General features: G+C 42.2%; 2 protein-coding genes across 2 annotated transcripts in view; one reads left to right on the top strand and one right to left on the bottom strand.

The window, feature by feature from the left end:
- Positions 1 to 58: 58 nt before the first annotated feature.
- usp42 (ubiquitin specific peptidase 42) lies at positions 59 to 12847 on the top strand. The gene is made up of 18 exons (XM_023949569.2): positions 59 to 197; positions 1826 to 2075; positions 2545 to 2751; positions 2854 to 2964; positions 3132 to 3231; positions 3915 to 3982; positions 4076 to 4146; positions 4235 to 4317; positions 4418 to 4529; positions 5440 to 5580; positions 5698 to 5798; positions 6790 to 6949; positions 7035 to 7700; positions 7774 to 7841; positions 8848 to 9834; positions 10135 to 10409; positions 10491 to 10548; positions 11439 to 12847. Exons 2-17 carry the CDS (start codon positions 1835 to 1837, stop codon positions 10526 to 10528), a joined length of 3429 nt encoding a protein of 1142 aa, XP_023805337.1. The 5' UTR covers positions 59 to 197; positions 1826 to 1834; the 3' UTR covers positions 10529 to 10548; positions 11439 to 12847.
- Positions 12567 to 24808, bottom strand: part of LOC101174779 (cytohesin-3) — a 29033-nt gene continuing 16791 nt past the window's right edge. The window contains exons 8-13 of the mRNA XM_011487890.4: positions 23911 to 24059; positions 23654 to 23765; positions 18278 to 18354; positions 15316 to 15387; positions 15060 to 15214; positions 12567 to 13373 (exon numbers count right to left, since the gene is read on the bottom strand). Of these exons, the coding sequence (XP_011486192.1) occupies positions 13301 to 13373; positions 15060 to 15214; positions 15316 to 15387; positions 18278 to 18354; positions 23654 to 23765; positions 23911 to 24059 (638 nt within the window). The 3' untranslated portion in view covers positions 12567 to 13300. The remainder of the gene's footprint in view (positions 13374 to 15059; positions 15215 to 15315; positions 15388 to 18277; positions 18355 to 23653; positions 23766 to 23910; positions 24060 to 24808) is intronic.

Raw genomic sequence — 24808 nt, 5'->3', positions numbered from 1 at the left:
ATTCTGTACATGCGACGGAACCTCCCAACACGTTTCTCACGGAAAAAAAGAGTCAGCCAATCAGAGGCCTCGTTTCATAGTAGGTACCCGGATGTACCCGTCAGGCAATCAGCTACGTCATTGTTCACCGCCGGACACCCGCTGGAAATACGGAATGGATTTAAAACGGCTATTAACGACTTTGTAAGAGATTTCAGGTAGGTGCGGAGTTACCTTTACGATTAAACGTCACCGTAAGCGCGCAGCGGAAATATCTGCGGGGGTCTAAGGCGCTGCGGGGAGCTGTAGTAGCCTTACACCGGCTCTGGATGTCATGTCGGAGAAAGCGGCGCATTGAGGCTCTCTCGGCAGCCGGTGTTGTTTTGTGCCCCTCCTTTTTCAATAAGCGCAATACATGTGCGATTTAATATTTTAAAATACAAATAAAATCAAGTTTAAGGTACCAGTGTAACATTTTTTGTCTCGAAAAGCGCCAAAGTTCTGCGATTTTTGCAAAAGTGAACAGCGTCTGCTAATTAGCCTTAGCAACAACGTTGCTACGCGAAATGTTCTTTACGCGGTATTCAAAAGCCTTCAAAGCGCCGCTTCCCGGTAAAGGACAGTAAATTTATTAGTCTTATCTGCTTTCCGTAACCCATAGTTACGCAAGATCAAAGCTCGTTTCTTAAACTTGAAGGTGCTGCGTGTTAAAGGCCTAGCACCGTCTGTTAGCTAGTTAAGTCCGCCTGTCGGAGCAGGTGGGAGGGAACAGCTGCTCAATGCGCTTCCGACATGGAAGTAGTCCAGTAGGAAAGCTTCAATTGTAAACCAAACCTACTTCCTCCTTTCCGATGGTTTTAGCTTTATGTTAGACATTTCATATTAGCTTATATTCACTCACATAAATGTAAACACTAATTTATTTAGCAGGAAAAACACTAGGAGATGCCACTTCCGCCCCCCTGTCATGTAGTTTTTAACCCCCGCTGTCAAAATAAAAGAGTGAAAGTCTGTTTTTTTATTCTGAAAGGATCGTTTATTTACAAACAGACCAAACTACATGAAAACATTTAATTTATTATATTTTTATTAGTTATATATTGACTGTTTGCAATCTGATTTTGAAGAACAACTCTTAAAAAACCCTGGTATGCAAAACATAATAAATCTTGTATGTGTATTAAAAAATAAGATGTTGTGACATTATTTAAAAACAGATTTTGTACTGAAACTCATAGGCCTGCAAAATAAGCCTCACATTTCTGCTGTTCCTCATTAATAATCCATGAAGAATACGGTTTAGTTTCATACATCCGCTCTCAGTCTTTTGTTTTCTGCCATTTTCTGTCTTCTTGTAGTTTAAACTCAGAAATACATTTAAAGTTCTGAAGAAAAATATCGGTTTATTCCAAATCTATCTGCTATTATCAAGTAAGGGACCCTGGATCAGAGGTCTGCAACCTTCAACACCTAAAGCTACAATGGGGTCGATTTCTCACCCTTAAGAAAGATAAGACACTGATTTGTATTTATGTTAAGACTACTATTATGATAAATATAAATGAACTATTGTTTTTTGGCATACATACAACTGAAACATAAAGAGAAAACTGCCTTTTTTTCCCCTCCAAAATATGAAATATAACTTCTGAAGCTGATGTAGCAAACCTTATCGAATATCCTGCACATACAGATAAATCGGGAACAGAATGTTTTCGGGTGTCACGTCTGATTTTGCTGCAAAGTTGACAGCTACTGAAGATTATTCTGACTAAAAGTGTAGCAACTTTACTGTATCAGATGGGAGATGCTAGATGAAGTTGTACTTCTGTTTGTCTATTAACAGCAATGAACAATGACCATAGTTGACAGATCTTCTGAGAAGTCTGACCACGAGTCAGTCGGATTTAACCGGTCCACCTTCACCAGTGGAGACATCGGGATGGAGGGCAGTTGTTCCAGCAGCTGGGCGGGGGGTCCCACCCTGCCCTGCGACTCCCCGAGACTCAAGTCTCCAGGAGGCTGCATGGGTCCAACTCCTGGCGCTGCTGTCTACAACAGCACGCCGTCCTCTGTGGATCGACCAAAGGACCAAGGTAAAGACATCCCCGCCTTTACCCATCACTTTGTTTTGAGGAGTGTCTTTTTATTTTGTATCATACTGTTGTGTTTTTGCCAACAACTGCTTCTTCAAAGCAGAAGACTTTTTCAGGGTTTCATATGATACGGGGAAAAAAGCTGAATTTCTTTTAAAATAACGCTGCGTGGCTTTTTCGCTGTTGCACCAGTTAGAATGAAAGATTTATGCACATGACTGTAAATGTTGGTGTTTCATTCTTCTGTTCCGTCTGTAGAGCTTTTGTTTTTGTTGCTGCATGGATATAAAGTCCACAAAGACACAATTTTGTCGAAAAAAGCAGCAAAATCTGAATGTTTTGTGTTTTAAAGCCTATTTTATGGAGTTTTGGTTGATTAAACTGCTGCAAATCCACTATTTCTGTCACCTCAAATGTCTGCCTCTTTTATTTATTGCTCCTCAAATCCATTTTATTTTTTTATGTGCAGTTGTTAGTAGCAGTGATGGAATCGAGCTGCCACAGAAGATCCTGTTCCCTCCAGAGCGACTCACCCTGAAGTGGAACCAGGTTCACCGCATCGGTGCTGGTCTCCAAAACATGGGGAACACCTGCTTCCTCAACTCCGCCCTGCAGTGTCTCACATACACCCCTCCCCTAGCCAACCACATGCTGTCCCGAGAGCACTCCAAGACATGTAAGTGACTTCATCTTTTATCATTTATCTACCATTGTTGGGAGTTCTGTGAGATGCTTCTTACCGGGAGGATTTATGAAGTTCAATCCGTCCCTGCTGCAGGTCAAGAGCCGGGCTTCTGTATGATGTGCACCATGCAGAACCACATCATTCAGGTTTTTGCCAACTCAGGCAACGTCATTAAACCCATTGGTGTCCTCAATGAGCTCAAAAGTAAGAACGTTTGCAAAACTAAGCCTCTACTTTGCAAAAAGACCAATGCCTTTCTGTTAAATTGTCTTTACATGTTGAGTTTTTACTCTTTTTTTTCTGTAAAAAGAGCTCAACGGTGATATCTTTGCTCATGCATTCCATTTTTTTTGTTGCTTTGTCTTGTCAAGGAATTGCAAAGCACTTCCGCTATGGAAGCCAGGAGGATGCACACGAGTTCCTGCGGTACACAGTGGACGCTATGCAAAAGTCCTGCTTACCTGGAACCAAGTGAGTGATTTCAACTTTGCTTTTTGTCTCTTTGCAACATTCATTTTACTAAATTATGGCAGGTGACATTTAGGTGTGCAGTTCAAAGGGCTTTTGATAAGTGGTCTCCAACCTTTTTTAGGCCACGGACCGCTTTATTATCAGGCAATACTTTCACGTACCAAAGTGGGTGTCCTTTTTTTTTAGGATTCCAGTTTCCTTTAACTTTTGAGGCTAAAGTTGATCTTCATCCTCTGTAGAACATCTGCAGCTGCTTTAAACTTTAAAAATGCCGATTTCTTTTATTTTGAAGTCGAAGGCTCTTCTTTTGTTTCCTCATTGGCTCTTTTGTGCAAAAAGAACCTCTTTAACAAAGCTGCGGGTGCGTTAAGGATGAGTTTATTGTGGTGGGGAGAATCATCCAGTAGTTTTTCAAAATAAATCTTCCTTCAGAATCAGATTATAAAAAAACCTGGAAAACTGTGTTTGTTTTTCTATGGACCGTCTGCAGCCCAGGGCTTAGGGATCACTGATTTAACCCGTCATTTGTGTTTAACTAATAAAAAAAAGCCTTTAAGTGTTTGTACTGTAGCTAAAGCTCTTGCTTTTTGTTTGTTTATGTATAACTTATTTTCCATTACTCCTACTGAAGGTTTTTTCTATTTTGAAACGTGATGTATTGATTTTGTTTGTGTTTTTGACAGATTGGACAGGCAGACGCAGGCAACCACCTTCATTCATCAAGTATTTGGCGGATACCTTAGATCTAGAGGTGACTATTAATGGGTTATCTACCACATAAAGTCACTTTTAACTATCTAGCAGCTTTACTCTATCTATAACGCCTCATATTTTCTGTCTGTAGTGAAATGTTTAAGCTGCAAAGCCGTCTCAGACACATTCGACCCTTTTCTGGACATTACTTTAGAAATCAAGGTAGCATTCTCTTCATTCATTTATAGTTTTTTAAGGTTGTGCCAGAGCTCTTAAAGCACAGTAAGGAACTTGAATGTGTTTTGCCCAGATGGCTCCCAGTGTGTCCAAAGCTCTGGAGCAGTTTGTCAAGCCAGAGCAGCTGGACGGTGAAAACGCCTACAAATGTACAAAGTAAGAACCGCGCATGACCCCGAACCTCCACACGCAGCTTGTGTTTATGTGTGCGTCTGCAGACGTACCCGCTGATCGTCTGAACATCTGCTTTTCTCAGGTGCAAGAAAATGGTCACCGCCTCGAAGAGATTCACGATCCACCGCAGCCCAAACGTGCTCACCCTCTCACTCAAACGGTTCGCCAACTTTACCGGAGGAAAAATTACAAAGGTAGCGTGAATTTCTGCTCCACGTTTTCGTGGGAGACGGGTCGGGTGCTGGATTAGCGGGCATCATCCCATGTGTTAGGATTAAACAGGAAGTGAAAGTATCTCCGCGGAATGCAACTTAACCGGCTCGCCAAGAACAAAAGCTGTCACGAGACGTTTCTAAATGCCGAGTAGATGTTTTTAAGTTGAGTTCAGATGTTTCAAATCCGGTCCTCTCTTTAGTACGGTGGCCTTGAAGTGCAAATCACTCAACACAAAAGTATATTACAGATCATAACAAGAATTACAAAAGGCAAACAAAAACCTTTATCAAAATAAAAAAGAAAATCGGGAAAACAAAGTTTCCATAAATCTATATGAAATGTTGAAGAATGAAATAAAAAAAAAAGAAACCTAAAACAATCCCGTCCACAACTCAGAGGCGAATTTCTACTGATCTCCTGCCGCTCTGCAGAAACTATGTCCTTGAAAACAACACAGGTTTTTTGGCTAAAAACAACATCATCATAATTAAAAAACCTCTGGGATCCCTTTAAAAATGAATAAAAGGTGATCAGAGTGGGACATTGGTATGTTTTTGTTTTTTGCCTCTAGTCGGTAGGTGATGGGATTTGCACTTCAGTGCAACCATAATCGAGGGACCTTTTGGACTTTCTAGTGGGGGGAGGCATGTCTTTAGAGAATTTATGATTCTGCAGGTTGATCCACAATTGCTAAGAAAGAAAAACAGAGTTTGCTGGTATCGGCTCTTTCTCATCCTGTTTGGCTCTGGATTCTACGTTTTGCCTTAAATGATCTCAGGAATATTTGGGTGCTGGTCTGGTTCTGGATTATAATACCCTCAAAACAAATAAACACGTTTCAGTCCACTGAAGTCACCAAGACGTTAATGAGCTTTTTGTGTTTCCCAGGATGTGAAATATCCAGAGAGCCTGGACCTGCGGCCTTTTATGTCCCAGTCACAAGGAGAGCCACAGAACTACGGATTATACGCCGTACTGGTTCACTCCGGATTCAGCTGTCACGCTGGACACTACTTCTGTTATATTAAGGTATTCCTAAAGCGGCATAAATGATGAAACGGACGAAGGTTTTACGTGGAAAAGATGCGTTTCTGTGCAGGAATCCTTTATTTACTCTCCATCGCTGCACGTTGTTGTGTCTTCCAGGCCAGCAACGGTCAATGGTATCAGATGAACGACTCCTCTGTGTCCGTCAGCGACATCCGGTCTGTCCTCAACCAGCAGGCTTATGTTCTTTTCTACATCAAGTGAGTCAACCGCACCTCGTTTTGTAGAACCACATGTTTAGAATTCCCTGCTGTTTTGCTTTAGTCTTCATTTTTTTATGATTCGGTAGAATATCAGAAAGTAAAAATATGATTTTAGAAGTGCTGTTTCTGACAGGACATGTGTTTGTTTAAAACCCCCTACAGGTACATTACAGTGAGTGTGTGTAGGATCCAAAATGTAGTTTTCTTTGCAAATTTCCTTTTTTACTTTGTAGTTTTTTCATGGTTCACCTTTTTCCTTTGTTAATTGGCGACACCTGGGTGAAAAGTTTGCCATGTTCTGGCTCACCTGCACTGTGTTGAAGAGGAGAGAAGGGCTGTTTATTTCTCCACCATTGTCTTTGCTAATATTTTGTTAATCAGATTCATTAAAGTATGCAAAGCAAACTAATTACTCTCCCACTGTTTTTTATTAAAAAAAAAGAAAAGAAATAAACATGCAAACAACGGACGGGACTGCAATGCATTTATAAGATAAACAAACTGAACTTTTAGGAGGTTTAAAGTTCCACTCTGATCATCTTTTGATGTATTTTCAAAGGTTTATTTTAACTATAATTATGCCAGCAGTTGCCAAAATATAAAATATTAACGGACAAACTAACACTAGCAGTGCAAAAAAAAAAAGATGAGCTTTTGACCTGCCTAGCTTACTGTCTGTCACAAATACGATCTTTTTCAAACAGCTTTTTTTCATCTCTTCCTGATTCACAATGAATAGAGATATAGTCAGAAATGCAATCTAAAGCTTCATTTTCCTAATTTATGTCCTCCATAATCACTAAAAAAGCTACAAGAACGTGTTGAAAAAGAGTGGAGTTTTCCTCAGAGTGGATCTTTAAACAGTAACGTCGCCTCTACAGTTCGTTTATTTTACCGTCATAGTCTCTTTCTTTTGGCCTAAAAATGAAATATCTGACAGTAGATCAACAGAACACGAGTTTATGTTTTTCTCCGTCTACATCTTCAGGACCTCAGACGTGAAAAAAGTTGGCGACTACAGCAGCTCGAGCCGCAGCCCGAGCATCTCCGGTCAGTCGTCTCCGCGTCCAGTGGTGACGCCGCGCAGCAACGCCATCCATCACAACGTGGGCTTCATCGGTCCCCAGCTCCCCCAACACGCTGCCAAGGTAACGCCTAGACCTTTCCACAACGTCACGTCGGCGGTAAATGACAGACACGCTCAGTGTGAGTTTCTTTTGTGTGTTTTCACAGAGCTCTACCCACCTTAACGGGAACGGAGCTCATAAAGACTACCCCGGGGGCTCCAAAGGCGCCAGCAGCAGTGTGCTGGGAAAACCCACCCACGTATTGCCTTCCTCTTCCTCCTCCTCCTCCTCCTCTTCCTCCTCCTCCTCCTCCTCCTCCTCTGTTTCACACTCAGTCAGCCGACCCACGATGATTCCGGACCAGGACAAACGACAAAGACTTTCATTTTTTATTGGACAGGGCAAACAGAACCGACCGTCATCTTCTCACAGTCAGTCATATCCCACAAGTTCCTCCGGTTCTTTATCTTCCTCACACTCTACCTCAGACATTCGATTTGTTCCGCGCCAACTCAACCACGTCAACGGCGCAGTGTGCAGTAACGGAGATCAGCCGAGCGAAGGGAACGGAGCGTCCCTCTTGGTGCCCTACAGCCAGGAGTCCTCAGAAGAATCTGAGCCGGAGAACGCCGCCTCTCTGGACAACGGCTGCTTATCTAGAAGCAAAGGAAGCAACGCCGCAGAAAGTATCTGCGCTTCCTCTCCTAAAGTCACCAACGGGGAGGCAGGCGCTCGCCGCAACGACAGTGAACTCAGTGGACCAACCTACGGAGCGTCTAACCAGAACGGTTATTTACACCCCAAAGTGAATGGACTCAAGGCCCCAGAGAAGGTGCCTCCCCTATTCCTGTGTGGAACAGTCTGGTCTGAATATGGTGCTGACCTGTCCGCTCTGTGATCCTCAGGTCTCTGGAAGTTCATCCTCTGTGACGGCTGTTGCCAACGGAGTCGATGGTGGCCACACTCAACCAAAGTAAGAGGAAAAGTCCATGTCAAGTCTGTACAAACCTGCTTCCATGAATTCATGTCCATATCTGCACAAAGACCTGATTAGGATCTTCACAGTTCTTTGTTTTTTTTTTTTTTACTGCGCCTCTCGAGCAAAAATGTGGCCCCTGCCACAAACAAAAAAAACTCACCAAAAAATACACCTGGTAACTGATGAAAATGAATTTTTGGGGCTAGTGGAAAATCCACTTAAAAAAATGATGACACCAGAGCGGGAGAAACCATTTAAACATGGTCAAAATCTCTTATGGTGCTCTAAAAATATTTCAGAATTTACTTACAAAGCCGAAACATGTTTAGGGTAACCAAAGGAAGTTTTAAGATTATTATGGGATGGCGACAGGATCTACGGCTTTGCAGCCTTGTTGTGGCAAAGTGTGAAATGTAGCGATTTTCACATTTTCCCCTCAATATGGGAAAAGAAACATTTTGTTTGAGTGATCGTCACTGAATTTCACACACATGCAGCAAGCTTAACGGCACAACTGCAACCACAGTTTTGTTGACCTTTGACCTTGGGAATAGGCTGCCATCTCTTCCATTTTGCCTCCTCTAACGTTTTTAGACTTTGAACAGCGTTATCGGGGCGACTTCGCCAAAGTGGTGGTTCTTTTTCGTTGCCACAATTTTTACCTGAGCACTCTGGAAGTTTAATACACGTATCCTTGGCTGCAGCTGAGCAAAATTATACGACATTTGACATTCACATAGTAGGAAAGTGGGCGTGGTTAACCAAAAAACATCTGTTACCAAGAAAATCCAAAAATGTATTTTTGCCAATTCTTCTAAAAATTACGTTGAACAAAATAAATAAAATGGTTGCTATGGAGATGAGACCGACAGAAAAGTGTTTTTTCTTCCATTAGGTGTAATTCTGATCAGGGTGGGAGGATGAGACTTGTTTATCAGCCGCTCAGCTTGTTAGGGCGCTAATGAAGACGAGCTAATAACCTTCACTCCTGTTTCCCCAGTAAAGAGGCGAAGGCTGCGGCTTCCTCCCAGTCCGGTTCTGTCCAGAACCTTCAACCTGCTGCTAATGAAAGCCAGCGCTTCCAGGCGGCCGATGCAAGGGCTACTATGCTGCCTGAAGCCCCACCCCCCCACACCGCTGTCAGCTGTCCGCCTTCAGCCGGCGAGCTCCCCTCCGCTGCGGACGCAGAGACCGCTCCTTCGTCCTCACAGCGGGGCTGCTTTCAGAGCACCAGCGGCCTTTCTGCATCCACGCAGAAGCCCAGCAAGAGCGAGGACGACGGCGAGCGCTTCCCGAGAACAAACGGTCCGACGGAAGGAGAGACGGGAGCTAAAGAGCCCACGTCGAGTTCCAGAGGTGACGACAGGCAGCCGACTCGCGACAGAGACGGCGTGCAGGCTGACTGCAGGAAACACTACAGGGACAGGAGCCCGCGGCGCCAAACTGACGGGGATCGTTATCGGTACCGGCGAGACTACAGAGACCACCATCACTCGTACAGGGACCGCTTTCCTCCTCCCGAGCGTCACTGGGAGCGGAAGGTCTTCCACCCCAGAGAGTACGACCGCTCCTCACGGCGCTCTTACCATCACGGCCACTACTACCACCGATCCGACACAGACTACGAGCGGAGGGGATACAACTACCCCCACCGCGAGGAGGCCCCAGGCTCCTGGAGGTGGCAGCAGTACAACCGAGAACCCCGTGCGATGAAGAGGAGCACCTGGGAGAGGGATCACTGCCGCTCACGAGACAGAAGCGCTTCACCCGATGCGCTCCGGGAACCGATCAAGTCCAAGGGCTCCCCCCAGCAAGATCGCCTGTCCAGCCAGGAGCTTTCCTCTAGGAGGGACGACGGCAGTCACAAGAGGACTGCCGGTCACGCGAGTAAGGAGAGAGAAGACAGCTCTGAGCCTCATCGCTGCAGAAAACACAAAAAAAGCAAGAAAAAGAAGTCGAAAGATAAAGAGCGACACCACAGGAGCGGGTGAGCAGCTCTCCGTTTCCTCACATCTAACTCGGGAGTCAGTTTGAGCTTGATGGATCACAACCAAGCTGCTTTAAGTGGCTTAGTGAGGTAACTTTAGGTCTTAGGTTAAAAAAGGTGATTAGGTCTTTCAGTCGAGGCCTAAGCTGCTGTGAGGTAAAGGATCTGCAGACGTCAAAACCCCTCCTGACAAATCCTTCCCACAGAGACATGGACCAAAAAACTGAAAGGAGTTTTCTTGTAGAATCAAAACATCTCATAAAGCGGGACTCCAGTGACCCGAGTTTGTTTCCTCCGCAGAAGCTCCGACGTGGACTCGGCCTCCGAGAGCAGAAGGAAAAAGAAGAAGAGGCGGCGGCACCGGGACGGCGACCCCGAGCGACGGAGCTCCGACGCGGCTCGGAGCCACGAGAACAGAAGCAGCGACGAAAGGGAAAGCCGAAAGCGGCATCGCGACAGCGGGCCCCCGCCTGAAAAACGACGCCGCACAGACCACAGCAGGGACCATCTACCCCCACCGTGTCTCAGCCCCCCCTCAACCGCTTCATCCCACCGACACCTCAACGGATACTCGGGTATCACACCTTTTCTCAAAGATCAGTAGAGTTCTGGTAAACGTCTGCAGTAGATCTGAGCAACTTCAACCTGTTTTGCAGAAAACGGATTTGGCCGAGCCGACTTCTACTCCCACTGACTCCCCGGCGTCCCGACTCTGTAAGCATCCGTCCTCCTTAAATACTTCCCATAGAGGAGATAAGTATTTGATGCCTTGTTGATTTTTGAATCAACTTAAAACGTACAAGTTTACATCCCCTCCGTCACGTCTGCGTGGGACGTCCGTCCCTCCGCAACGCAGGAGTTCTATTCCAGGAAAAAGACGGAGAAATGGGAAAAATTTAAACTTCCGCCGTACTTCCGAAAGTACGACCTTAAATATGACTCAAATTCATATTTAAGGTCGTGTGCCATCGCAATAACGTCATTAACGCCCCCCGTATGATACCCACGTCCATTTTTGCCACAAAAGTTTAATGTTGGAAATACAAAAACACAACTTGCGTTTCCCAAAGACTCGGTGAAGGAGGGGGGATCACGGGGCCCCCCCCGCGTCGAGTCGTTCCTCCAAAACTTTGGCATAACTGCCACGCAAACCCGTTTGGGTTTACCCGAATCAGTGTAAACCCAGCAAAACCCGGTCTGTGGGAACCAGAACCCGTGAGCCCCGTTTCCATTTTAAAAATGGACCCATTAAGCCGAACCGGACCACACCATTTTTATGTCCACCCCCACTGATGGTAGGCGGAGCTACTGTTGAAACCCTTTGATTGGTCAGTACAACAACAGAAACGTTCTAAACCGGATCAAACTGGACCCGACCGACACATTCATGGTTTCTATGGCAGAAAATCCATTAATATCAAATCTTTAAAGTCAATTTCTAGATTTTTTTTCTCTCTCGCTGTGCAACTGAAGTTGCCATTCAAATGAAATGTCATTTTAGGAGGGAAAACCTACAAAATCAGCAAAGCAGCAAATGCTTCTTTCATCCACTGTAATCAAAAACCTAAACCCTTTCCTCTTCTTTTGTCGTTTTTGTGTTCCAGATCCATCTTCACCCTTTTGACAACAGCAGAGGAATGATAGACATTTTTTTGAAGTGGTGCTTCTTCACGGGGAATAACTAGAATTTTTAACACAACTTTCACATTTTTTTTTTCTTTTTATGTGGATTTATTTGATGTATTTCTCATTACTACGGTTAAAGAAAAAAAAACATTGATCTGTTAAAACATTTATTGTGAAAAATATTAATATATACCTGTCGGAACCCAAACAAAGCCTGGAGCTTAAAGGTTTCAGCTGCGGCTCGGTGGAACTCAGGACTTGAAACTTCGTGGCTTCACTCAGTTTTCCAGCTGCTGAATCCAAAAAAAGGATGTCAACATATTTACAGCGCTGCAATATTTCCCACGGGGTGCAGCTGAAGGAACCGAGGGAACTCCAGCGAGGCTTTGCTGACTGATACCTCCACGTTAACCCTGGACAGACTTGAGATCATCTCTCAGCTTTTTATTCACTGTTATATTTTAACCTTTTTCACTCTGCATCCTAGTCTTTTTCCTTCTTATTTTTTAGGTAATTTAAAAAAAAAAAGATGCTTTCTTGTTTTCCAAAGTCTTGACTGTGGACCATCTGTGTTAGCTTTTAATGACAAAAACAGTCTTCTAGCATCATGAAAATACTGTGAATTTAATTTTTTCAACTGTATTATCAGTTATTTTTGTAAGTAACAATCCTGTATCAGGATTTGATGTTTGGTTTTTAGAACAAGTCGTCGATCACCTTTTTCTGGAAGAGCGTCTGTACCGTTTTCATTTTTCATTTATGTTTCCTTTCTTTTCCAGCTTTGAGGAAAAGTTGAGAAAACTGCTGTTATACCTTTTAGTTTAGCATGCCTGAATTTATACATTGTATAAGGTAAAAAGCCTTAAAAATACAGTTATGTCAAAAAAGTTTGTTTTTTTGTGTGTTTTACAGCGTTTAAGTGAATGGAGAAACACTGAGATGCCAGGAGTGTTGTTTTTTTTGTATTATATTTGTATTTGAGCCTCTTAATGAACAAACTTAAAGTTAAATTATAATATCAAGAACTGCATTCAGGTTTTCTTACACATGCACTGTTTTTTTCTGCTCAAATGGATTATTTCTAATTATATATAGCCACACACCTGGCAGATTGGAGGGTTTTATTGAGGAGTTCTGATGCAAAAGTTGTTATTTGTTGTATTTTTATTCCAGAAAACTGAGGAATAATTTTTTTTCCCCAGACGAGGAAAAGCATCGGTCTGGAAACGAGGAGTTAGTCTCCTTTAGAGCGTCTCCTCTGCTCTAAATAGGAGACAGATTTACTCCTCCTGTGAACGGTTTGTACATGACATACTATACATGCTAAGTGTAATCTGGGGAGGGGACTCTTTGTGACAGAAAATAAATACACAAGAACTGACCTTCACAGAGCTGGATTTTGAATGAAACACAGGAGAAAACTTGATGACATTGAAGTTCAACCTTTTCCTGAATGTTTGCATATAAAGATAAAGTCCTTTTGATCAATCAGACCAGCTGACTGATGAGCTTGAGGCTTTAATAAGCTGCAGTCTGATGGCATCTGGGAATCTGAGCGTCAGGAAGAATGTTCCGGTTTGTCCACTAGAGGGCGGTCTCCTCATAGGCACCTCAAATAAGGGAGCTGCTCCTCAACTTTTCAATTCTCCCTTCCCACATTTGTCATTATTCCGTGCCGAGCAAAGAAAAAATAAAATAAAAAACATCTCCACATTCACATTGGACAAGAATGGAGGCAGAAATGGAGGCGCTCCTCTACGTTTTCTCCCGCCCGAAAAAACTACATCCTCGCGGCTCCCCGAAGTGCTGTCGGCAGATGCGGCCCGCAGAGGTGCGGTCATCATTTCTTGTTGGCTATCCGCCTCTTCCTGGTGGCCAGCATGTCATAGAAAGGATCCCTGCTGATGCTCGCCCTGGGGAAGGAGACAGGAACAAAACAGAGGTCATTTGTCTGAGGATGACCATGTCAGCATAAAAGCATCCTGTCTGGGTTGTGCACAAAATATCTGGATTTCAGGAGCACACATCAGTGGACGACTAATTTGGTTCACCACTAGGTGTGCGATATTTTAATTTATTTTTATTCATAAAACCTGCATCGTTTTCTAGGACCTAGTCGTCTACAATCCGAATGGAGAAGGGAGCATGTGCCCCGCATTGCGTGTTTTCTATGTCACAAATACAAGCTGCATTTTTTTGTCTGCTTCTGATTCACAATAATTTGAATAAAGAAATACTAAAAATAAAATAAAAAAGTTTTTTCTTTTTCTTTTTTTTTTTTTTTTTTACTGTATGTTGTCCCCCGTCCCAAAATTCCACAAAAAAGATGTTAAAAACTCCCAAAACATAATTGGTATGTAAGTTGAATTGCTTCTCGGCTTCCGCCGTTAACCTCTAATTCCTGAAATTCCTATTATTAAGCAAAAAACAAAAGGAAAACCAAAATTTAAATGACTTTTGAGTTTATTCCAGAAAAACTAAACTGAAAACCTGAAAGGAAAAAAAAAGATCTTTAAATCAATGTTGCTTTAAAAGTCCTTTATCCTGCTTTTGTAATCTTTTCAGAGTAAACTATGTCCAAATATATGATATTGCCTTTAGCCCTCCGGTCACCGCTAACATGGAGAAAGTGGGCGTGTCTGTTAGCCTGGGGGCGGAGCTGGGAGCACAGACTCTTCCTGGAAGGGGCTGTTCCTCACGTATCTACATCACAATGTGAGGACCCGCTCGTTTTCCTGGATTGGGAAGGGGCTGGCGCTCCGAGAGCAGGTTTTTAGAGAAATTCTCAAAAAATTCGGATTTGTAGTAGTTTTTCATGAGGAATAAAATTATAATTCACTTAAAAACTCAAAAATAGATTGATTTTGCTCTTTAAACACCAGGATGAACTGGTTGTCCTGCTGTTTAAATAACATTTAATAGTAACAATAAAAGTACAAAATTGAGGAAATGATAGAAAAAATAGAATTATTGGTAAAAGTTATTTTTTTCATGTGATCAATTGTTTTTTGTTTCAGCTTCATCGCTCCTGTTGCTGGAGGAGAACCCTGAACATTTCCATGATGGAAGAGAGAAGAAACTTCATCTGACCAGCGTTTTTTTCTACTTCGCATATGCGATCTTTTTCATCTGCTTCTGATTCCCAACAATTTGAATACTCTTTATTTATAATTTTGAGCTTAATTTTCCCTCTATTTGTCCCCGATCGTCAGAAAAATGCCAGAAGAAAAGCAAAAATCAGCATTTTTATGGGAGTGGGTCTTCTTCTGAGCTACATCTGGGTGGAGGTTTGTGGTGTAAATACTCCACAAACCCTCTAAAGTGTGCGGCAAAGCCTGAGGAGGTGTGTGTGTGTGTGTGTGTGTGAAACTGTCGTTGCTCTTGTCAGAAAAAGGTGTGACCTTATCCAGCAGAACCAGAGCCTTATCTGAATGGAAGTGTGAGAAAGCGGGTCACAGCTTGTGTGTATGTTCCGGTAGTGTGTGTTGGTATTCCTCAGAGTCAAGGTCACGCGTGAGAAAGTCCCACATGGGAACAGGCTAGAGGCTGGCTAAGTGCCCCTGGGTGTAAATGGATCCGCACGGACACGCGTCTCTCACTTGATGGATTTGATCCACTCCTCCTTCTCCTCAGGAGTGGGCGCTGATATCCTGTACACCACGTGGTTGCCCTCCACGACCCGGCCGTCCGCCTCCGTCTTACAGGCTTTGATGACCTGGCCTTTGTGGTTGGGGTTGTAGAGCTCGAAGCAGTTCTGAAGAGACATCAGGAAGCAGCAGCATCCAATTATTGAATTGCATGATTAGCTTCAGACAGTAAAAAGCAACAGGAGCGCTAACAGAGGAGCTTCCTTACAGGCTTTCTGGGCTCTTCCACCTCCCTGATGCTGAGGTTTTCTAAAGGAATGATCCCACGAGGCTCTTTATCCTGAAGACACACACATTTGGGGACAGATTCAGCATCAAGACACAGATTATTCACCAGGATAATGGCAAGGACAGTGGAGATTCTTTAATTTGTAATTCAAAGACTCACCTCTTTAACTTAGCATTAAACTTTCTTTTTCCAGGTATTTTTTTCTTTCTATCTTTTAATCTATTATCGCCACAGCATTTTATTCCATTTTAAGTTCATCTTTTGATGGTTGTTGTTTTAACCCCAAGTTTATGCCTTGTGTGTCAAGCATCTTGTGATTGATGGGATTTCTAATGAGGAAGTGAAGTTTATATTTCTACTCGTTAAAATTTTTATCTGCTCATTGAAAAAAAAAAATGAATTACTTAGCCACTTAACTTGAACAGCTAAAACTTTATTGTTTAAAACCCACACAAAATGGTTAGTTGTTTTTTTTTTATTTTGAAAATATCTGTTTTTTGTCTCATGTTTCCTGTCACTTCTATTTTTCATAACCTTTATTTAGTTATTTATGTATTTGACACTACATAATTTCAAAAGGTTTGATAGAAAGCAGTTCAGACGAATAATCTAAAAATTTTAAAAATTCATCCCAATAAATGTTGACAAAAGGCAACAAAAGAAAACATCCTTTTGACCCAACCTCACTGGCTGAGCAGCTGCTACACACCCCTCGCTTTCTCCTTCTGCCCCGACCTCTTTTGCCAAAATAGCAGCTTTTCTGTTGGTTACATCTCCATAGCAACCATCTAATGTTTTAGTCACCTCTGGGTGACGAACAGGTCGATGTAATTTTTGCAAGTATAGGCAAAGGAAAACTTTTGGATTTCCTTGGAAACGGAGGTTTTTTTCTTTAAACCACGGCCACATTCCTGATATGATCATATTGTATGTTATGTTGTTTGAGGCAGGGATCCATGTGTTGAATTTGCACAATATCACAATGAAACATGTGCGAGCAACAGGGAAAGGCCATGCTAACGGCGTTTAAAATCTAACGTTAACATCAGTATTTTTGTCAAAGTAGCTTCCCAATGATTTATGAGACGTTAGGAGGAAATTGATACAAATCCCAAGGAGTTTAAATTTGTAGAAAATGCAAAAGGTGTTTTTTTTATCCTTAAATTCAAGATGGTGGCCTCTTCCTTAAGGGTCAAGGGTCAACAAAACTTTGGTTATCCTGGTGGTGTGCGAAATTTCCATGAAGATCACTCAAACAAAAATCTTCTTTTTTCCCATATTGCGTCCTGTGGCCATCCCATAATAATTTTAAAACTTCCTATAGATGTCCTCGACATGTGTAGTTTGGTTTCGTTAGGGGAATTTGAAATATTTTTTGAGCCCCATAAGAGATTTTGGCCTTTTTTGATGGTTTCTCCCGCTGTGATTTCATCATTTCTATCCCAAATTCTTTTTTTTGATTTTCTTTGGGGGGGGGGGGGTGAAAGAAATGGGGAGAAAGAAAATGAGCAAAGTCAGTTTCGTCCTTGTAGTCCACGGCTGCTCTGGGACATAAATCACTTTTGTTATCAAGATTTTGGAGCTGAACCCAAAAAAGGGCTAAAAACAAACATTTCCAAAAATCTGCTATTCCCACAGTTTAACTTTCAGAGAAATTGCCCCCGGGCCACCCCCCCACATAAACACACGCCCCCATCATGGTCTGAAAAACGAGTGCAGGTGAGCCTGAAGCCCTTAGAAGGTTTTGCTCATACTGGTCGTGTGGCGGACAGCGTCCAGACGAGATGTAAGCCAACATGCTCCTGCCGTTAACCCCACCAAGGCTGATGCTCCATCTGCAGGGGCCAGATGTGTGTGTGTGGGGGGGGCTGCCTTCATGTGTGCTGCTTGTCATGTTTCTCCTAATGAGGAGGCACAGCAGGGGGAGGAAATACCCAGGAACAGCTGTTCACAGCTGTGTAGGAGGCCCAGCCCCCTCGCCGCCGCCGCCGTTGTTGCAGCAGCAGGCGTCAGCTTGAGACGAGGGATTCCTGGCTGTGGTGATAGGGAGACGGTGAAGGGAGGGGGGAGGATGTGGCTTATAGTTTTAGCGTAGCCAGATGTGGAGTTTGCAGATGATGCTCCATGTTAATTACTGGAGTGTGGCTCATTTTGGTCAAAGCATCTGTTGAAGCTGCAGGGAGAAACCTCAGCCCCCTTCTCTGATTCCTCACACTCACCCTTTTTCTTTTATTCACATTTGGGGTTTAAATATATAATTTGAACATTACATGGGGCAATATCCAACAACATATTGTGATAAAACATTTCTGGAATAACAAATTATCTATTTATGAGGTTTTAGACCAGTGCCTACAAAAAAAAAAGAGAGATTTAAAGCTTTTGGCTGAATTTTAGTTCAATTTAACGAAACTCTTCTCAAAAATGACCAAAGATTCAGAACACAACCTACAAATTATGCTACATTCACAATCGGCTTTACTTTATCTTCCTTGGTTACTTTAGTCACATTTCTACCAATTTAAGAGCGATTTTAGAAATTATCTTTTCTGTTTTGCCAAAAAAAAAGCTAGTTTCCTTGCGTACGATAAACAAATTTGAGAACATTTGTTGTGTTTTCAGCACTTTGTGTCAGTTTTCAACACAGAGATGCTGACACTTGTGATGCAAAAAAGCAATGAGGATTTTATGTAGGCCCTATTTTTTATCCATAATATAATCATATTTATACAATTTATGACAAAACGGCAAAAAAATAAAAAGAAAATCCTAAAATATTCTGGTTTCTGTTGACTTTTAAGCTCAACAAAGTCTCATTGGACACCTTCGATGAGTCATTGTAAGATCGACTGAATCCCTGTGTGTAATGTGTATTCCATCACAAAAGAGAAACACTGAGCTCCTCAGTTTGTGTTGAGTACACACAAATCCACCTACTTACGGTTGTGTATTCAAAATAATAGAGGCAGTTGTCGGTGAGGATGAACCACCTTCTCTTCCACGTCTTCACGCGGCCTCCTGTTGAGAAAAAAAGAGGCACAGGTTGGAGAGCGCAGACGCTAACCTGCAGGAGACCCCCCAGCCCCACATGCCACATCTGGTTGGGATCATCTCCTTGAGTTATAAGGCTCGATGTGCCTCCAAACACCCTGCCTCCCCCAAGACCACAGAGTCAGATGCCCACAGGCAACGGTAAAAGGGTTGGGGGGTGGGATGTGAAGAGGGGGAAATCACAAACATGCAATTGTGATAACTGGCACAAATGTTCTGCTGGGCTGAATTCAATCCTTTCTGCTGAAAAGGCAGATCTGGAACAAAGCTCTTCCTTGTTTACACACAGCAATGGGTGCAGAAACTTCATCAGGAAGAGGCGCAACCCTCCATCTCTTTAATCAAGACGAAACCAGATTAGGGGAATTATGCAAAGTTTTGTTAATTACGCCATCACACACGCAATCCGCATTTAGAGAGTCGATCAACAATCTGCACCGCAATAAATAACAGGATTGCTGACGGCGGGGAATCCGCACAAAGCAGCCATTACTGATGTCACGGTGTTCAGAGTCTTTGAAATCACCAGTGTTTGCCAATTGGCTCTTTACAATGACGTAGGAATGACACCGACAACCCATTTAGTTAGTTTTCCTTTCAAATTGAACTCTGGAAAAGCCAACAGCAGGTTTCTTCAGGGCTTTTTAAGGTAATTAAAGACATTTTTAGGTTTTTGTTTATTCATTTTGCAGCAATAAACAACAGCTGAGAAAATAAAAAATAAAACATGGGGGAAAAAACGTTAAAAAAACAAAAATTAATACTATATAAACAAAAAATAAAATAACTAGAGTTATGGCACATAATTGGAATACCTCTTTGGAATAAATCCTTGACATCTTTGTAGTTTAGAGGAGCTTTGGCAGATTTAAAAAAAAATCTTTCACGTTGTTTTGTCCTCATCTTTGCTTTGTCTTTACATTTATACATTTTTATTCAGTCTCCACATGTTTAATGTTCGATCTAAAACATAAAAAAATAGTTTGATCTCAATTTCTGCAGTACAATGTATTAAATGTGCTACTCGAAATTGAATTTTTTGCACATTTTCAGGTTCATTGTGAAAATATCACAAAAGAAGATGGGGATGTACTTAAAACATGGAAAGCAAGCATTGCTGCAAAAACGGTGTTAAAGGTAAGTTGTAAGAGCATATTTTGAAGTTGTAAATAACGCTCAAAAAGGCCAAACAATTATTATAATTAGCAAGGTTAGCATCAAAATTTGGGGTTTTTACTTTAAAATCAATTTATTTCCAAATGTACAATAAAATATAGAAATAAACATGACAAACAGGAAAGTGAAAAAGTGCTCGAAAAAGGAGTGGATGGACGAAAAATCGTACTTATGTTTTCAATCCAGCGTCAAACAGGAAGTGCTGCCTCTTGGTCTAGATGTTGAACGTTTCAACGGAGAGGATTTAGACTTGCAAAGAATGTATACACTTTTTAAGCCTTTTTTTAAATTAAATTATATATCCTTTTTCTACTTTGGCACTAATTTGGTATGATATGGATAAAAATAAAGCAAAACTAGTCATAAAAAAGGAAAGTGACAAGATGCACAACTTCAGTAAATGCATGTCCATAATGATTCTCATTCGGCCAGTTATCAATGAGCTTAGTCGTGTCAGCTTTCATTGACTAAGATCACAGTTCAGTAAGTGCAGTTTTATGCAAAGAGAGCGAATAAAAACACATGTGCTGAACCCCACAGCGTTCAAAAACAAACTCCAAAGATGTCCACAAAACACTTTCTGACATGCTGTTCAAGGTTGATGATGATGCGTTCAGGCGCAGCAGCACACTCGGTTGTTAGAAGCACAGTGTTATAGGAGAGCGTACAGGGAGAAGTGCAGCGGGAAATTATGTTTGTTACTGTGGCACAAAAGCAGAACCTCCATTTTTCCAAAGTAATATAGGGTTTGTTCTGAGTGGGGAGGGGAGGGGGGGTGTCCTAATGTGAAGAAAATGACCCTGAAAAGCAAAGCAAAACAGGAAGAGAGAAGATTTGTGATGGGGCACCGAGAGGAGCTGAGGGGCTGCAGGGCAGCAACACAGGAAGATATTATAAAGGGGGTCTTCTTTATGTCGCCGCATGACTGACGACACAGCAGTGCGTGTGCATCCCCACAGTGAAACCTCACGCAGCCCGTTCACTGAAGCTCGTACATGGATGTTGGGTAACTAGAAGGGAACGGCATGACGTGCAGGGTAGTCTCCAGAGCATGAAGCCACTAATTCGGTTTAATCATGTTTGTCGTTTTTTGAAACTCTCCAAAAGAGCAGCAGCTATTTGGTTCTACTGAAATGAAAATTTAGATAATGTACTTGGAGTCACCTTAAAGGGCCGAGAGGTTCAGCCACTGCGTACACTTTGCACGGATAAAGTTGGTCAGAGGTGAATATACGTGGAAAAAAGGAGAAAGGTTGTGGTTCTTTACGTGAAACTTTCACGGATGTATCATGAATGAAACCACGTTAAAACGCGAAGAACTGGTAAATCAATGTTGAACATTAACCGTGCCTGATTATTGCGCTTATTATACGAAACTCATTAGTGATTCATGCGTTGTTTACGTAATATGTGCGCCGTATACGGAACACAAAAGTTATACATCTAAGGTAACATGCATGAAAAATCTGTGAGACAAAAGTGGAACGCTTGTGGAAAACCACAACGTTCCATATGCAGAAATCAAGCACGATTGCGTAAGAGTTACGTAATAATTGCGCATAAACTACGCAAGATATGAGTAAGCTGAGTAATTCTCAGCTCAAAACCGAATTCACGTAAAGACCTCGACGAACATCTGCGTACATCCACGAATGAGGAACGCACTTGTGAATTACGTATATCATGCATGGATCGCCTAGATTTCATGCGTGGAAAATGCGCAAAATGTACAAAGTGGCTGCGGGACACTGCCTGAAAAGCTTACAGGTGCAGCTAGCCTAACTACCAGTATGACTGGGAGCCATTAAAGGGAATGTTTCTGCATCCAAAACTATTCAAATCTTAAAACGTACATGTAGGACTCTTGTTAAAGTATTGCATTAAGCTTTGGGGTAAACATCATTAAAGATCCACTCCAAAGAAAATCGTGCTTTTGGTGTTTTTAACATGTTCTTGTGGCACTTTCTGGGGGGGTAAAAATAAGCTAATAATTGCATTTCTGAGTATTTCTTCATTGGAATTATTGTGAATTAGAAGCAGATAAAAAAATACAAAATGAAAAAGAGCTTATTTGTGATGTAGAAAATACCCTGGCCAGGGACTTTAAAATGCAAAACTCAAATAACTTGATTTAAAAAGCTCAATGGATATTTCTTTTGGGTTTAAAATTAAGGTATTTTCCGACTAAATGAGGGTACTTTTTACTTGCCCCAGCTAACATTGACCCTGTGCATCATTCAAACTCCTTGGGAGCCTCAACAGGAATGCCACCAAGCAAGGACAATGACCCCCCAACTCATTTGCCTTGAGATAACCCATCACCCCCCCGTGTGCTAATGCGCACATATGTCCTCTCACAGCTCAAGTCATTTACTGGAGGTGGTCATCATGTTCAGGGGCCTGGTGTGCTGGGGAGATATAAGAGCAGCCAATGCCAGTGTGGGGGCATTCTTGAGGATGAACGGAGGACGAGGTGTTACCTACCTCCTAGTGCAAAGATTTATTGGGGAACAGCCACAGAAAAAACATGACAGGACACAGCAAAAATGGGAGAAAAACAGGAGGACACAAATTAAGAATGAAAAAACACACACACAGAAGGAAAAGGACAACGGTGAAGGAAAGTCGAGGTTGAGGGTTCTTGGATAAAGTGAAAGCTAGAATCAAGAAATATTTCCTATATGTTTCTTAATCGTTCACTTCATTCAAAATGCTGAAGGATAATTAAGTTATTAGGATGCCAACGTGCTCACAACAACATGAACATGCAGCAGGTGATAAACATCTGGCATAAATAAATGTAAAAACGACTTTAGTCATCGCCTAATCCTTACTATATCCCACATATTACTGCTGATTGTTCCAATATATTTGCCATGGACTTCCTCTTTAACTTCCTGTTACAGATCACGGCCGACTGCAGCTGGGTACTCTGACCCTCACCTCAGAGGAAGTGAGTCGGCATGGTCAGGAATAACGGCGGGACAGGCCGTGACCTGGAAGTTTTTTACCAAGGGAGTTTTTTCGACAGATGGGCACCGTCGAAACTATAAATAAGTCTTTAAAAATAGATTTTAAATAGAATAAAAGGCCAGACATTCAACTTTTGGAAAACTATTTCAAGGGTTAGACGAGCTGTCAGTATTATGATCAGGGCCTCTGTATAGGAAGCATAACACTATTTATTTATGTAGCCCAATATTACAACATAGTTCTCTCAACAGGCTTCTTACCGGTGTAGTGATATATGGGGTAACTGGTCAGTTAAAAATGGAGGTGGGACAGATAAAGAAAAGGAAGCCTGCTGCTTGTTTTTTCATACGGTTCGTTCACACCGGACTAGGAAACAAGCATTCGAGAAACCACTTCACTATCACTATTCAAGTTTTTAAGTCAGTTTTCAAGCTCTACGAACATAACGCATGGCCATTTAATGTGAGTTGAAAGTTAATTCTGTTGAACTTTGACCAATCAGGAACTAAGATTTGGTAGTGGCTTATGGATGGCGTCCCTTTTAATTGTAAATTGACCATGGAGGAGAAATCAATAAATGTGGTTAGTGGCAGGATAGAATTCTATGACACCAAGTCTATCGTATATCGGAATAGAGATGTGAAAAAAAAAGGTTGGAGCAGGATTTGTGAGATTTACACCACTTTGACAGTTTGCACCAAGACTCTTTCAACTGTGAGTACATGGGCTAGTATTGGTAGCGACAGTCCAGTGTGAACATCATATTAAAAAAAAGCGTACAAGAACCCGTGTTAAGCACATCCTCGAAAACACAACATATGACTGGTGTGTATGTGGCATTAAATTGAGTTAATTTGGTATAATTGTTGTCTGATAGCTGTCTTACAGTCTTTTGTCTGTGCTATAAGTCTTACTAGGTCAATTAAAGGTCAGATAATGTATTTACAGATGTGGTTAAATATATGTTCCCCTAAGAGTCCAGAAAGACCACCAACAAACCTATTTCACCACAAATATGAAAGCCTCATCTCCAAAAAAAAAAAAAAAGTGATTCTGAAGCTTTTTCTGCATAAACCAGGATAATCTGGGTTACATTTGCGGCTCTAATCGCTCGTACCTAGCTTGAGGAGCCAGCCCTCTCTATCAGGGTTGAAGAATGTGTGCGTCAGATCGTTCCCATCATCTTCTGGGATTTTGAAGGGCTCGTTTTTGATGCTGTCGTAGAGGTTCTGCAGAAACGGAGGGGAGGATAAGCATTACTCAAACTGGGAAACGGGGGGAGGACAGGCCTCATTTGTGTGGAGGCATCGCTGATCGACAGACACATGCATCCCCACCCCACTCCCCGCGAACTCATTACAAGCAAATCCTCACCCTGAGAAGCTCCTCTGGCAGGTCCCCCCCCTCGTTGATGCCCCTGTTCATGGAGATAAAGCGCTCGACGGGGGGCTTGTCTCTGACGTTGGGGTTGTGGAGACTGGTGTTCAGCATGATGATAGCAAACGACAGAACATAGCAGGTATCTGCAGACGCGGGGGGAATCCGATCAGTGAAGAAAAAACATTCACAGCAGGTCTCCAAATGTTTATAGATGATTACATAAAGGAAACACAAATCCACCCACATGTTACAAGGTCACAAAACTGCATGTTTTTTCTGTTACAGACTTCTATAGCAAATGTAGGGTAATAAATAACTGGGTATCATCAGCATATAGCAGCAGTTTTGTTCCTTTCATTTCTTTGCTACTGTCTGTCCATATAAAGGCCTTTGTTTTGGAATAAAATAAATAAAGACCAACATGATGACCCGATAGTAGATCAATTCCCAACCTTGACAATCAAAGCGTTTGAAGGATTACACCTGGCTTTCCTCCTGATGGTTAAACGGATTCGAATTTTGAGATGCCACATTTTTAAATCACGATAACTGTGTTTTTGCAAATATTCTGGTGTTTTAGCCTGCCTTACCCTCTACGTCTTTTTCTTAATAAACCTTGATTTTGCCTGACATTTTTCAGGCGTTTTCTCCAAAATCTTTCAGACATAGAATAAAACTAAAGTATGGGAGCCAAATTCCAACGGAGAATTTTGTAAATGTATCAGAAAGATGCAACCTGTGAATGTTGAGGGGGGGAGTGTTTACAATCCCTCAGTTGGGTATAAATTCCCAGACTGTCATGGGCCAGTGGCACACCGAAAATGAATCATTCATCCCCTTTTGTCTGTCTGTCTGCTTGCTCACGTAGGCACACTTTAGTTCTCTGTCGCCC

Source organism: Oryzias latipes, chromosome 19 (assembly GCF_053564925.1).
Source record: "Oryzias latipes strain Hd-rR chromosome 19, Olatipes_Hd-rR_3.1".
Lineage (NCBI taxonomy): Eukaryota > Metazoa > Chordata > Actinopteri > Beloniformes > Adrianichthyidae > Oryzias > Oryzias latipes.
The sequence above is the reverse complement of the archived record's forward strand: the minus strand, read 5'-3'. Positions and strand labels throughout refer to the sequence as shown.